At 35.8% G+C, this 13,869-nt stretch overlaps 1 protein-coding gene across 8 annotated transcripts in view; it reads left to right on the top strand.

Moving 5' to 3' along the window:
* The window catches only part of FIP1L1 (factor interacting with PAPOLA and CPSF1), a 96,607-nt gene that overhangs the window by 8,993 nt on the left and 73,745 nt on the right, over nucleotides 1-13,869 (top strand). For 4 of the 8 annotated variants that reach the window (XM_006757813.2, XM_006757812.2, XM_006757815.2 and 1 more), the window contains 4 exons: nucleotides 3,735-3,799; nucleotides 4,313-4,420; nucleotides 4,871-5,001; nucleotides 5,291-5,359. In XM_006757813.2, coding sequence (XP_006757876.1) covers nucleotides 3,735-3,799; nucleotides 4,313-4,420; nucleotides 4,871-5,001; nucleotides 5,291-5,359 — 373 coding nt within the window. The remainder of the gene's footprint in view (nucleotides 1-3,734; nucleotides 3,800-4,312; nucleotides 4,421-4,870; nucleotides 5,002-5,290; nucleotides 5,360-13,869) is intronic. The other 4 variants (XM_006757816.2, XM_006757818.2, XM_006757817.2 and 1 more) reach the window with 1 other exon arrangement.

Genomic DNA, 13,869 nt, shown 5'->3' with positions numbered 1-13,869 from the left:
TTGCTAGGGACTTGCCCGGCACTTGCTCTCTACCTCTATTTGTTATCTTACTTCTATCATTGACAGTCCCTCTAGGTTGTGGGCTGCTTGCCTGTGTTCCTGAGAAGCATCTACGGTACCAGTCTATAGAGTGTGTTTTCTTTAGTGAATTACCGGTATGTTTACCGGTAATAAACTTGCACTGTTTTATGTATATGTTTGATTACATACAGCCTTGTGGCAGTTTTCCTGCATGTCATAAGGATTTGAATATAAATTAAAATGTTAAAATCAAATCTGATATTGTTTTACCTTTTATTTGGTGTGTGGAAGGTGTGCGGAAGAGGGGGTAGTCTTATACGGCGAGTATATAACAAACTCTGTATTTTGAGTGGAAATGTTAGGGGGTCGTCTTATACGCCCAGTCGTCTTATACGCCGGCAAATACGGTAGATAACTTTTGAAGTTCTCTCTATCCCCACTTTTAAAATAAATAGTGTTGGGCTTATAATATGTTAGCAGGCCTCTAGGCTAATAGACCTTTACCATCTGCATTATGCAAAAGAAACACTTTAATATGATATACTACTCATGGCGTATTTAGCAAATACTTTTATATAAAATTTGTATTTGCAAGTTTAGAACAATTAAAGCAAATGGTGATTTCTTTTATTAATATGACCAATTTTTGGTAGGAATCACATGCAGATATTAAATGCACAGACTCCCATAGTACTTTCTCTGAACTTTATTTCTTACAGCAATTTCCAGTTCATGAATTCTACTTATGTTTATACATGTTTGAACTCTAAATTCCTTAAGAGTAGAAATCTTGGTTTATGAATTTTCCTATTCCTTATATTGCCTTACATCTAGTAAGTATTCAATAAATCTTTATTGACTGAGTAGACTACATGTTAAAACAAGTGACACTTAACTCTGGTGCCGTGTCACATATAGAAATTTTTTGATATTTGCAACCATAGTAAAACAAAGATTTATATTTTCGATATTTATATTTTTGAAATTTACCATTTTTTGCCCATATGGATAACATTTTTTTCCTCAACATTAGATTATGAAAATTTTCACATATTCAGAAAAGTTGAAAGAATTGAGATGTGAACATTTATTTACCCATTACCTAGGTTATACATTTTACATTTTTCTATGTTTGCTTTATAATATACTATACATATACACACACATATATATATACACATATATACATGGCTAGATGGAGATATATAGATATATACACACACATCCATGCATTTAATGTGTTTTGTTTTTTAATGTGGTTTTTTAAATCCTCATTTGAGGATTTGTTTTTTATTGAATTTAGAGAGATGAAAGGAGGGGGAGAGAGAAATACTGATGTGAGAAAAAATGTTGATTGGTTACTTCCTGTATGCGCCCTGACCTGGTATTGAACCCTCAATCTTATTTTTAAAATGTATTTTTAATGCATTTCAAAGTAAGCTACAGATCTTTCTGAAGGGTATAAAGCTTATTTAACTTTGATAACTCAAGATATATTCCTTGAAAACTGAAAGAAAACCAGTGAGAAAATTAAATTTAGTGGCTATTTACTTTGTGTACACTTCACAAGCATGTTTAAAGAACAGATTATGTTTGAGAAACAATACTAAATTGGTTTATTGTTAGCTCTTAGAAAGTACAAAATAGAATTTTTTGACAACATACTTTTGTTAAAAAGTTCATTTTGTCTATATAGTAGGAAGAAAAGCTGTTAGGAACAATAACTTGTATAGAGAAGTAGTTTCTTAGCTATGTCTTTGAGATTCATCCATTCATTAAGCACTTTTCAAAGTCAGTTTGGCACTGTACTAATTGATGATGGGGTTATCTATAATAGTAAAAGCATAATATGCTAATTAGACTGGACGTCCTTCTGGACAAAGCCGGGCTGGGAGAGAAGCCTGGGTCACGGGTGCCTGCTGGCAGCCAGAGGAAGGAAGGCCTATTTTTGCATGAATTTCATGCATCAGGCCTCTAGTAAAAAATAATATAATAGTCATTTTTTACCAGAATTAGTGAGGAAGACAAGAGCAATACTTGTAGCGAGTGTAAGTGCAAGAATAGGAACATATACAAAATGATTTGAAAGCTTTCGGAGGAGAGTTGCTATAAGCCTACAGGTGTTGGAAGATGCTAGAGGGCTATTTTAACTTGTTTGGATAATTCTTGAGTTAAAATGATTTAGGTAGAGGATACTATTTAGATGTAGTGCAAGCATGGTTTAAGGAACCACATGCCTGAAGGATAAAGGTAAATGAGAGAGGATGGTCGAAACTATTTAAGGAGAAGGGAGTTAGACTGGTTTTGCTATGTTATCATGGAACCTTTGAAGGTTTTTTTAGGCAAGTCAGCTTATTTGCAAAGATAAATAGTAGCAGTAAACTAGTTAGATATTAGTTGTCAAAGTGATTGTCCACATGAGATAATCCAAACTAAGCCAACAGCAGTAGTATAGGGATGAATTGGAAAATAAGGTATATTTGAGTATTAATTAGAAATAAATTGGTAACTGATTAGTTGTGGATGGAGAGGGAGAAAAAGGACTCAATGACTTACAGGTCTCTAGAGCAGTTTATTGAGTACATAGCAGTGCTATATAAGCGAATAACCTAGGTCTCAAATTTAGTACATTGGAGACCAAAAGGTGGAAATTATTAGGAAAGTTCAGTTAGCTAAACTTGTTAGGGTAAAGAACCAAGTTAAAAAAACATGGATATAATGTGAGAATATGTCATTAAAAGCATTGTCTATAACTTGAGGTCTTACTATACCTATTTGCTCTGTGGGAATGGAGCCTTCTTCCTTACCTACTCTCTTTTGTCCCCTTTTCCCTAACCTCCCCAATAATATATAAGCCTATTTTGGTCAGTATATTTGATTTTCCTACTGTTACATAAGAATGCATTATATGGAAAAGCAGGGAAGTATCTATAAGCTCATTAAAGAAAATGTATACAAGATCTATGGGGTGTTAAGTGACTTGGCTAAGATTATACAATTAATAAACTTGTATTTAAACTTGAGTCTGTGTGACTCTGAATTTTTTCCCTCCATCACATGTATGTTATACTACATTAAAAAAGGTGCAGCTCAGTAATTTCTTAGAGTGTATAGATTCATGTAAACACCATCCAAATTAAGATATGGAACATCACTAGTATTCTAGAAACTTCCCTCTTGTTTTCTGCAGTCATTAACAACAGACCACCACCAAGCACTGCTCTGCTTTTATTCTAGACTTATTTTTGAATTTCATGAAAATTCATTTTATGGACAGATATACTCCATGGGTATTTGAAAGAGGATTTATCAACAGTATCAAGTGCAGGAAGGATTAAAGGGAGGACACCGTATTTGGGAATAAGGTAGAGAAATTTCATTCTTGCAGGATTGCTGTGTATGTTGCATCAACTAGATGAGGAAATGAAGACAAAGCATGTAAACTCTTATTTTCTTCCCAGCCAAATTTTCTGTGAAGTGTGCTATAGTGGGATATTGAGTTAGTGGCAGGTGGGTTTTTGAGATGGAAAACAAGTCACACTTTTAAACAATATTTTTATCTTTTATTGAGCAAGTGACAGACTTTTAAATTAGTTTAAAACATTTTCTAAATTGTGTCATTGTCAGTTTATTCAGTTACTATGTGATTGTATAATTAAACGTATTGCTGTTTCTGTTTAAGTTTCTCAGGATAATTTTTATTTTGTTTTTAGGAGTTATGGTACAGCACCTGTAAATCTTAACATCAAGACAGGAGGTAGAGTTTATGGAACTACAGGTAAAATTTTTATTTGCAGCTGCATCAATAGAAAAATAAGGCATATATCTGAGTAGGTGATAGGTTGTAATAGGTCAATTAAAAATAACACAGTTTGACTATATATCACAGGGCTAGATAATAAATATTTTAGTCTGTATGGGCCACATAGGATTCTTGCCATGGTGTTTTGCTTGTTTATTTAACTTGTTTGTCATACAACCGTTTAAAAAGGTATAAGCATTCCTTATCTCACAGACTGTACAAAAACTGATATAAAACATGGAAGTTAGCAATTTCCTAGAGGTACAGGAATCCCTTATTGTAAATAACAAGTCCCTAGTCTGTATCCATTTTATGTTATAGCTACATCATAAAGTTTGGCCATAACTTTTATGTATGGTAAGCATTACTCTAATGCTTTGTTTGGAACCTTAGCCATATTGAGTGCTAGCAACAGTAAAAAGGTGTCAGAGTATCTCTCAGCCTCTTGCTAATGTAGCTCCTTCACCATTTTGTAATTTTATAAAACAGGAACAAAAGTCAAAGGAGTAGACCTTGATGCACCTGGAAGCATTAATGGAGTTCCACTCTCGGAGGTAGATTTGGATTCTTTTGAAGATAAACCATGGCGTAAACCTGGTAAGATTAATGGTGGATTATATTGGTTTCAAAAGATTTGTAGAATAAACAGTCATTAGAAAGTATTTTTCAGTATCAATTTAGAATATTATTGTTTTAATGTCATTTTTGTAGTCTTAAGCTCAGGAGAGTAATAATGAATTTAATAATGAATTAATGTAATAAACTAATCATTAATAATGAATTTATTAAATCTTGCTGATAGCCTAGCATTATATTAAAGTAGACTTGCATATTGTTTTATTACAATGCATTTCTAAAGGAAATAGTTCTGATAAAAAGTTCTTATAGTTCTGTTGCTTTATGGTAATTGGGAGAGCTGGTAAAAATTAGAAAGGGTGATAAGACTAGACTAATAGAACTCTAAATTTATATTTTACCGTTTATTACATTTTATATGCTACAATAGAATTGAAATATTTTTATATTAAAAGTGTGTTTTATCTTTAGGTGCTGATCTTTCTGATTATTTTAATTACGGGTTTAATGAAGATACCTGGAAAGCTTACTGTGAAAAACAAAAGAGGATACGAATGGGACTTGAAGTTATACCAGTTACCTCTACTACAAATAAAATTACGGTAATTAATAAAATGTTCCAAAATACCCCGGCACTTTCTACTGTACCAATTTTACTTCTAAATAAGTCTCTTTTTTCTGCAAAGGTGGTTAAAAGCTATATGAGTTTAAAAATTCTGTTCTTGTTACCATGTTGGGTTTTTTCCCTTTCTTCCCTTTCATTTTTATGTTAATGATTTTCTGATGTTCTTCGTTTCAAGTCTCAGACTAGCCACAGCTAGTTTGTCTTTATATGGCCTATCAGTTAAAAATTATGTGGTATCTTAATGGGGAATATGTTATTTAACTTAGGCCGAAGACTGTACTATGGAAGTTACACCAGGTGCAGAGATCCAAGATGGCAGATTCAATCTTTTTAAGGTGAATTTTAGTAAATGATCCTTGGTTGCTCTCATTTTTTTGTTCTTGAGTCTGCTTCCATACCACTACTCAAGAACAATAATAAAGTGGAATAGCTCCTTTTTTCCAAACCTTCCGTTTCCTGGTGACTTACAAAGTTGCTGATTGTTGTTTTATCTCCACTTTTGTAAGCATGTGAATTTATAGCCTATTATACTAACAGTTGCCAAGAAAAACTATTCTTGCTATTTGTTGTGATTTTATTTTGAGTCATAGTATGTTTGTAGGAGATAATAGTTCATGCCAGCAGGTTAAGCTCATTGTAGATCACGCTATAATCTTTATCAGATTTAGGGATTTATTTTACCTAATATTTTTAAAAAATATGTTTTTATTGATTTCAGAGAGGAAGGGTAGGGAGAGAGAGAGAAACATCAGTGATGAGAGAGAATCATTGATTGGCTGCCTCCTGCACACCCCCAACTGGGGATTGAGCCCACAACCCAGGCATGTGCCCTTGACTGGAATCAAACCTGATGGGACTCTTTAGTTTGCAGTCCGAAGCTCTGTCCACTGACCCATACCAGCTAGGGCTGTTTTACCTAATTTTATTTTAAAAAATGGTAAGGAAGATGGCTTATTATCAGCTTGACACTGAAATTATTGGTGTACTTTAAGATAGATCAAGAATCTTCCTCATTCTTTGAGTCTCTTATAAGAGATAAAATAGGATTAAATAGGATAAAACCATTGACTTTTAAATTAATACTTAAAAGAGGAGTAGGGTTTAATGAGGGACTTGCATGTTGATACTATTACCACATGCGTGTCAAGTCTTGACTTCTGACTTCTTCATTTCATATAATCGTAGACCCAATCCAAAGAATAATATATTTTCATACTACTGCAATACATAGCAACCTACTCTTCTTAAAACCTATTTGTGTACTGCTTTCTTGACCTTAATTCTTAATTCTTGATACTTGTATTGAATGACACTGGGATGAAGACTGGGAGTGGCTTTTAGACTGGTTTGTATATGTAGGGAAGTTTTTGGACAGGAACTTTTTGTGCCTCTTTTGGGACTGCAGCTCTGTCCACTGAAATAGTGCCTTATGCATGTGCTGTATCAACAGATATAGCTACTCTGCTGGACACAGTTCTGTGCACAGAATTTAACTTGTAATATATGTTCTACTCTGGGTATTCGCTACTTGTTCTGCTGCAACTATTTTGAAAGTGTGTGATGTTGTTTTTCATATTTTAAGTGGTCTTCAGGTTCTTTTTGGTGATATCTACTTACTTAGATATTGATCTATAATAATAAAAGCGTAATATGCTAACCAGACCGGACGTCCTTCTGGACAAAGCCGGGGCTGTGAGGGAAGCCCAGGTTCCTGGTGCCTGCCGGGTGCCAAAGGGAAGCCAGTGCTGGCAGCTGGGGGAAGGAAGGCCTACTCTTGCATGAATTTCGTGCATCGGGCCTCTAGTGGTTATATATGATTACAATGAATAGATAGAAAAGTTGTTTTGATGATGAAATAGTTCATTTGCAGTGGTGCTTTATATTTTCTTCTAACAGAATTGAGAACTTCCTTTGTAAACTGCCAGCTTCTATATACTTTGTCTATTTGCAGTGAACTGCATAAACTAAAATACAAAAAAGAAACTCCTAGGGACTGGTCTCATATTGAAGGTAGCCATTGTGAATGAGTTTTTTAATATACATACTGTCTATTGAAAAATTAGTTTTGAAGCTTCTTTAGGTTATATGAGAGAAAGTCATTGTTTCATTCTGATTTATTAGATTCTGAATGAATAAGGGCATGAATTTGATTGGTATAGTCTAAGGACTTTTCCTGTCTCAATAATGTGGTTAAATATTACTTACCTATTAAAAATAAATAGGGTATGTATTTTAACATGTGTGGCTCACATTTTTTTCTTTATGTATATTGTGGTTTGTAGGATATATTTTATTGATAATGCTCAAAATCTGCAAATAATGGTGTGTGAGAGTGTTTGGCATTTTTAGGCTACAATTTGATTTACATTGAATTTCAGAAAAGTTTGTCACCTTAAATTTAAGAAATATCCTTGTTCAGATTTCTGTGGGATTCTTTTTTATCTATTCTGCAATAGAGTACAAAAAAATTAAGTTGTAATTGGTATTTCAAATATGTGGGGGCAAATTTTGTAGCGTTAAAATGTATATTTTATAGACAAAATGCTATAGAAATTGGAGAAATGAGAGTTAGGAAGTACTTTGGTATTAAAAATTGCATTGGTTCATTCTATTTCTGGTGTGTGTTTTGTGTGGTGCGTGCGCATGTGTGTGTGTGTATGGTAGAGAAATATATTCCATTATAGTCAGAGCCTTGAGAGTGTGGAGAAGAGAAGAAAACATATTGGAGATTGAGGCAATGGCTTGGACAAAGAAACGTGTCTTAATTAAGTAGAAGTAAATGAGAGAATTATTTAAATATTAATCTTATTGGATCAGAGAATTCTTTTTGGAAAGGAGAAGAGAGATGGCTTTGTGGAATGTGGTTGAATTCTAGAAAGCCTAGAGAAACAAAGAGTATGAGTTAGAGGAGTTACAGCCTATTGTGAACAGGAGAGTGATTTAATAAGTGGTTGGGTAAAGAAAGTCTAAGCTCTTACGCATTTATACACCATTTGAACTGGAATTATTAGGATTGGTGAGAAAAAGAAGAAAAATACCTTTGCCAACTTTCTTGTTAATATCTGAGCACTTCCAGTGTGCCTAGCATTGTGTTAGATGTTACAGAAAGACGGTTTCTGTGTTCAAGGAGCTTATGATGAGTGCCATGCACATAAGGGGCTCATGATCTGAGTGAAGTGTCCCTATGAAAAGCCACGATATATCGTGACAGCTGTTATGTTGATGGCTTTGACAGAGTACAGTAGGGAGTTCAAAGGAGAAGAGTGAGTTATCCTATATTGTGTAGTCAAGCAAGATAAGAGAGGTCATAATTGAAAGATGAGAGAGCTTTTATTAGGAGAAAAGGGAATAAAGCATTGTTCTCAGAGAGAGCAACATGAACAAAACCAGATAGCGCATGAAAGGAGAATGGAGGTGGATGAGAGAAACTATAGGAGAGAAGCCTGGAAATGGTAGAATTAGGGCCATGATGAGAAAGACCTTAATCTTAAACTAGCCTACCAGACATTTGTGTAAGCGATAGGAAGCCATTTGAAAATTCTTGAGTAGAATAGCATGGTTAAATCGTGCAGTTTATAGGAAAAACAAAACAAAACAAAACAAAAAACTGGCACCATAGTAAGTTGTATACTATAAGGGGGAGAGAAGGGAGTCAGAAACCAGGTAGGAAGCTGTTATAGTACTGTGGGAATGAAATGAACTAGGATCCAAACTTATTCTGCGGAATAGACAAAACAACAGATTGAGGAATTGTAAGTTATTTTAATATCTACATCTACTGCAAAGATTTTTTTTTTAACCTTGGAGATAAGCAACCTGTTGGCCTCCTTAACTTTTTTTACTTTTCATTAAGTAAATTTTCAAACATACTAACAAGATGAGAGAAATAGTACAAATAACCCCTCCATGTGTTTATTATAGTGCTTCGTGATGATACACATTTGATATTCTTAAAGTCTCTTAATATACTTCACAAATAGGTTTTATTGTTGTGTTGGTTATTTTAGTGAAATGAAAGAAGATGAACTTTAGTAAGTACAGTCACTTAATTGGCTACAAAAACAATTGTGTAATTATGTAATTTGGATTAAGGGGCAAGAGAGGAGTTACTGGTGGGTATGGGTAAACATGTATGTGTAAGAAAAAATTGACCACATCCTTCTCTTAAAATATTTTATGTCCATGAGTGCACATACATAATTTTTCTCTATGAAAGTATTTAAGGGCTTTGTCACCAGTATTCTGTGTGACCAGTATAACTATGTGTCTTGGCCTATTATCATCCATTGTTCCAGGCATTCATTTATACCCTCTTAATATGGAAGCACATACCCTTCACTTCTGGAATATTTTCTTCTATTATTTTTCAAGTTTCTTTCTACTTGCTTCTGCCTTCTGGACCCCCTATTTAAATATTAGACCTCTTATCTTGGTCTTTTCATTTTTGTATCTTTCCTCTTATATCTGTCTTTCATATTTTGGGAGATATCTTCAACCTTACAATCCTATTATGTACTTTTTCATTTCTGCTGTTATACTGTTAACTAGAGGCCCAATGCACAAAATTTGGGCAAGGGCCTTGGCCCCCATGGTGGCCGTGTCTGCCTCAGCCTCGCCCACCGTAACTTTATCCTGTAGGACATCCAGTCTAATTAGCATATTATGCCTTTATTATTACAGATAGCCAAGATTTGTCTTCAATATTTAACTGTAGCATCCTGTTTTTGTTCATGCATGCAGTGATGCAATATTTATGCCCCCTTTGTCTCTCACAATATATTAATATTAATGATGGGTTTTCCCCCCTGCATAGTCTGTTTTCTTAAAGTGGATTTTTTTTTATTCCTCACCGAGGATATGATTTTATTGATTTTAGAAAGTGAAGGGAGAGAGAGAAAAACACTGATCTGAGAAACATTGATTGGTTACTTCCCATATACATCCTGATAGGGGATGGAATCTGCAACCTAAGTATATGCCCTGACTGGGAATGAAACCCGCAACCTGGACGACACTCAACTAACTGAACCACCTGGACAGGGCTTCAAGTTGATGTTTTACGTTTATTATATTTGGTTTCTTACTTTGACTTTTCTCAAATGTTTATTGAGCCTTGGTCATTCAGCCATGCGAGAGTTGACCACCAAAAAGGTGATTGGAAGCTCTGTGCAAATGAATATAACATGCTGAATGTAGGCCTTACTGTAGGGCAGGGGTGGGGAATGTCCAGCCCTCAGGGCATATAAGGCCTGAGAAATCATTTGGTTTAGTCCTGTCAAGACATTAGGGGTGAGTTAATGAAGTGTTTAACCAAATATAGCAGTCTAATTTTTAGTTGATAATTTTGTATGGCCCGAGAATCCTATGTAATAAAAGGCTAATATGCAAATCGATCGAACTGCAGAATGACTATTCGCTATGATGTGCACTGACCACCGGGGGCAGATGCTCAGCACAGGAACTGTCCCCTGGTGGTCAGTGTGCTTCCACAGGGGGAGTACCGCTCAGCCAGAAGCCCAGAAGGCGGCTGGCAAGTGCAGTGGCAGTGGTGGGAGCCTCTCCCTTCTCTGCGGCAGCACTAAGGATGTCTGACTGATGGGGAGTGGGCCTAAGCCGTCAGTTGGACATCTCCCAAGGGTTCCCAGACTGTGAGAGGGCTCAGGCCAGGCTGAAGGACACCCCCTGCCCCCGAGTGCACGAATTTCATGCACCGGGCCCCAGTGATGTTATAAAGATCCAAAAGGCCCTTGCCAGAAAAAAAGGTTCCCCACCCCTGCAGTAGGGCTAAGCTTTTCTCAGAGCCCCTGATATCTAGGTTGTTTTCCTTTTTTTTTTTCCTTTTTTGTGGTAATCTGATTTTTTCAGAGAAAAAATTTCAGTATTCTAATTAGAGGATTTACACTTCAGTGATTGGGATGTTGTCAGTTCCTGAACCTTTTGGGATCCTGCCATGAAAATTATCATTGCTTTGTCACTGATTTGGGATTCAGTTTTCTTTGGTCTGCTAAATCAGTTACTATTTTTTCATCTGCTTTCAAAGGCCTAAATTTTGTTGCTCTCCCAATCTTTTTGTTCTTGTAACAAAATTATGATAATTAAGTTATGTGGTTACTTCTTTCCCCGTCCTTTCCCTCCCATCTTTCCTTCCTTCCTTTCTTTTTTGACATTATTATAGATGTCTCTCATTTTTCCCCCCCTTACCCCCCATCATCCAACCTCTGCTCCTGCTTCCCCTCCTGGCTATCGCCATACTATTGTTTGTGTGCATGTGCTATGCCAGTGATGGTGAACCTTTTGAGCTCGGCGTGTCAGCATTTTGAAAAACCCTAACTTAACTCTGGTGCTGTGTCACATATAGAAGTTTTTTGATATCTGCAACCATAGTAAAACAAAGATTTATATTTTTGATATTTATTTTATATATTTAAATGCCATTTAACAAAGAAAAATCAACCAAAAATATGAGTTCACATGTCACCTATGACACGCGTGTCATAGGTTCGCCATCACTGTGCTATGCATATATGTTCTTTGGCTAATCTCTTCACCTCGTTTATCCAGTCCCCTCTATTCCTCTTCCTTCTGCTCCCCTCCCCTCTGATTGCTGTCAGTCTGTTTCATGTATCCATGCCTCTGACTCTATCTTGTTCATCAGTTTATTTGGTTTATTAGATTCCACAAATACCACAGATGGTATTTGTCTTTCTGTCTGGCTTATTTTGCTTAGTATAATAATCTCCAGGTCCATCCATGCTGTTGAAAAAGGTAAGACTTCCTTCTTTTTTGCAGCCATGTAGTATTGTGTAAATTTACCACAACTTTTTAAATCCATTCCCCCATTGATGGGCATTTGGACACTTTCCAGATCTTGACTATTTTTTTAAAATATATTTTACTGATTTTTTACAGAGAGGAAGGGAAAGGGATAGAGAGTTAGAAACATCGATGAGAGAGAAACTTCGATCAGCTGCCTCCTGCACATCTCCCACTGGGGATGTGCCCACAACCCAGGTACATGCCCTTGACCGGAATCGACCCTGGGACCCTTCAGTCCGCAGGCCGACGCTCTATCCACTGAGCCAAACCGGTTTCGGCATCTTGACTATTTTAAATAATGCTGCTATGAAAATAGAGATGCATATATTCTTTCTAACTGGTATTTCAGTATTCTTAGGATATATTCCCAGAAGTGATATCACTGGATCAAAAGGCATTTTCATTTTTACTTTTTAAAGGAAACTCTATACTGTTTTCTACAGTGGCTGCACAATATTTGCCTTCCCACCAACAATGTATGAGGGTTCCCTTTTCTCTCCATTCTTGACAGCACTTGTTGTTTGTTGATTTATGATGGTAGCCGTTTTGACATGTATGAGGTGATAGGTTATTGTGGTTTTAATTTGCATTTCTCTGATAATTAGTGACATTGAACAGTTCTTTTATATACTTATTTCCATCTGTATGGAGAAGTATCTATTCAGGTCCTTTGCCCATTTTTGATTGAATTGTTTATCTTCCCGATGTTGAGTTTTTTAAGTTCTTTGAATATTTTAGAAATTAACCCCTAATCAGATGTTGCATTGCCATTTTTTTTCTTTATACCATTGTTCCTCTATCTTTTTCTTAAAGCAGACCCTTTCCCATTTCTTGCAATGCTGGTTTGGTGGTCATAAACTTATTTATTAGTCTTTTTATGTCTGGGAAGCTCTTTATTTTAAATTTTAAATGATAGCTTTTTGGATAGAGTGGTCTTTGATGCAGGTCCTTTTTTTTCATTACTTTGAATACTTCATGCTAATCTCGTCTGGCCTGAAGTGTTTCTGTTGAGAAATCAGCTGCCAGCCTTATGGGAACTCGGTTATAGATAATTAACTATCACTCTTGTTGCCTTTAAGATTCTCTCTTTGTCTTTAACCTTTGCCATTTTAATTATGATATGTCTTGGTGTGGGTCTCTTTGGGTTCATCTTGATTAGGACTCTGTGTGTTTCCTGAACTTGTGTGACTTTTTGCCTCACTAAGGTAGGGAAGTTTTTTGTCGTCATTTCTTCAATCATGTTCTCTATCCCTTGCTCACTTTCTTCTCTTTCTGGCTCCCTTATGAGGCTGATGTTTTTACATTTCATGTTGTCCTAAAGTGCCCTTAAACTATCCTCATTGTGATTATTTTCTTTTTTCTGCTGTTTTGAGTGTTTGTTTTCTACCTTGTCTTCTAAATTGCTGATTCAATCCTCTGCTTCATCCAATCTACTTTATTCCTTTCAGTGTAGTCTTTTTTTTTTTTTTTTTTTTTTTTTTTTTTGGCCACTTGGGTGTCATTTTGGGAAAATACTTAGTTCTTTTGCCCAGTTTTAAATAATATTTTTTAAAATCCTCACCTGAGGACATGCTTAGAGAGAAGAAGAGGGGTGGAGAGAAAGAGAGGACATCAGTTACCTTCCATACATCCCCTGACTGGGCATCCAACCTGCAATCCAGGTATGTTCCATGATCGGGAATCTTTTTGGGCAGAGGATGATGCTCAACCATTCCAGCTGGGCCCTTGCAGTGTATTCTTGATGTCATTCTTCATTTCCAACTGGTTATTTTTTTATGGTTTGTATGTTCTTTTTCATGTGTTGTGGTTTTCACTTAGTTTTTTTAGCATACTTATTACCATTACTTTAAGCTCTGTATCGGATAAATTACTTGTTCCATTTCATTTACCTTTTTTTTTTTGAGATTCCTCCTGTTCTTTAAGTTGTGGTGCTGGGGTCCAATCCCAACAGGTCCAGGGGTTCCCCATAGGTGTGGACGGAGTCGGCGAAGAAGGAATGACACGGAGACAGCGTTCAGTTGATCAGAAG

This window comes from Myotis davidii, unplaced genomic scaffold (assembly GCF_000327345.1).
Source record: "Myotis davidii unplaced genomic scaffold, ASM32734v1 scaffold173, whole genome shotgun sequence".
In the NCBI taxonomy this organism is placed as follows: domain Eukaryota; kingdom Metazoa; phylum Chordata; class Mammalia; order Chiroptera; family Vespertilionidae; genus Myotis; species Myotis davidii.
This window is presented reverse-complemented; position numbering and strand designations above follow the sequence as displayed.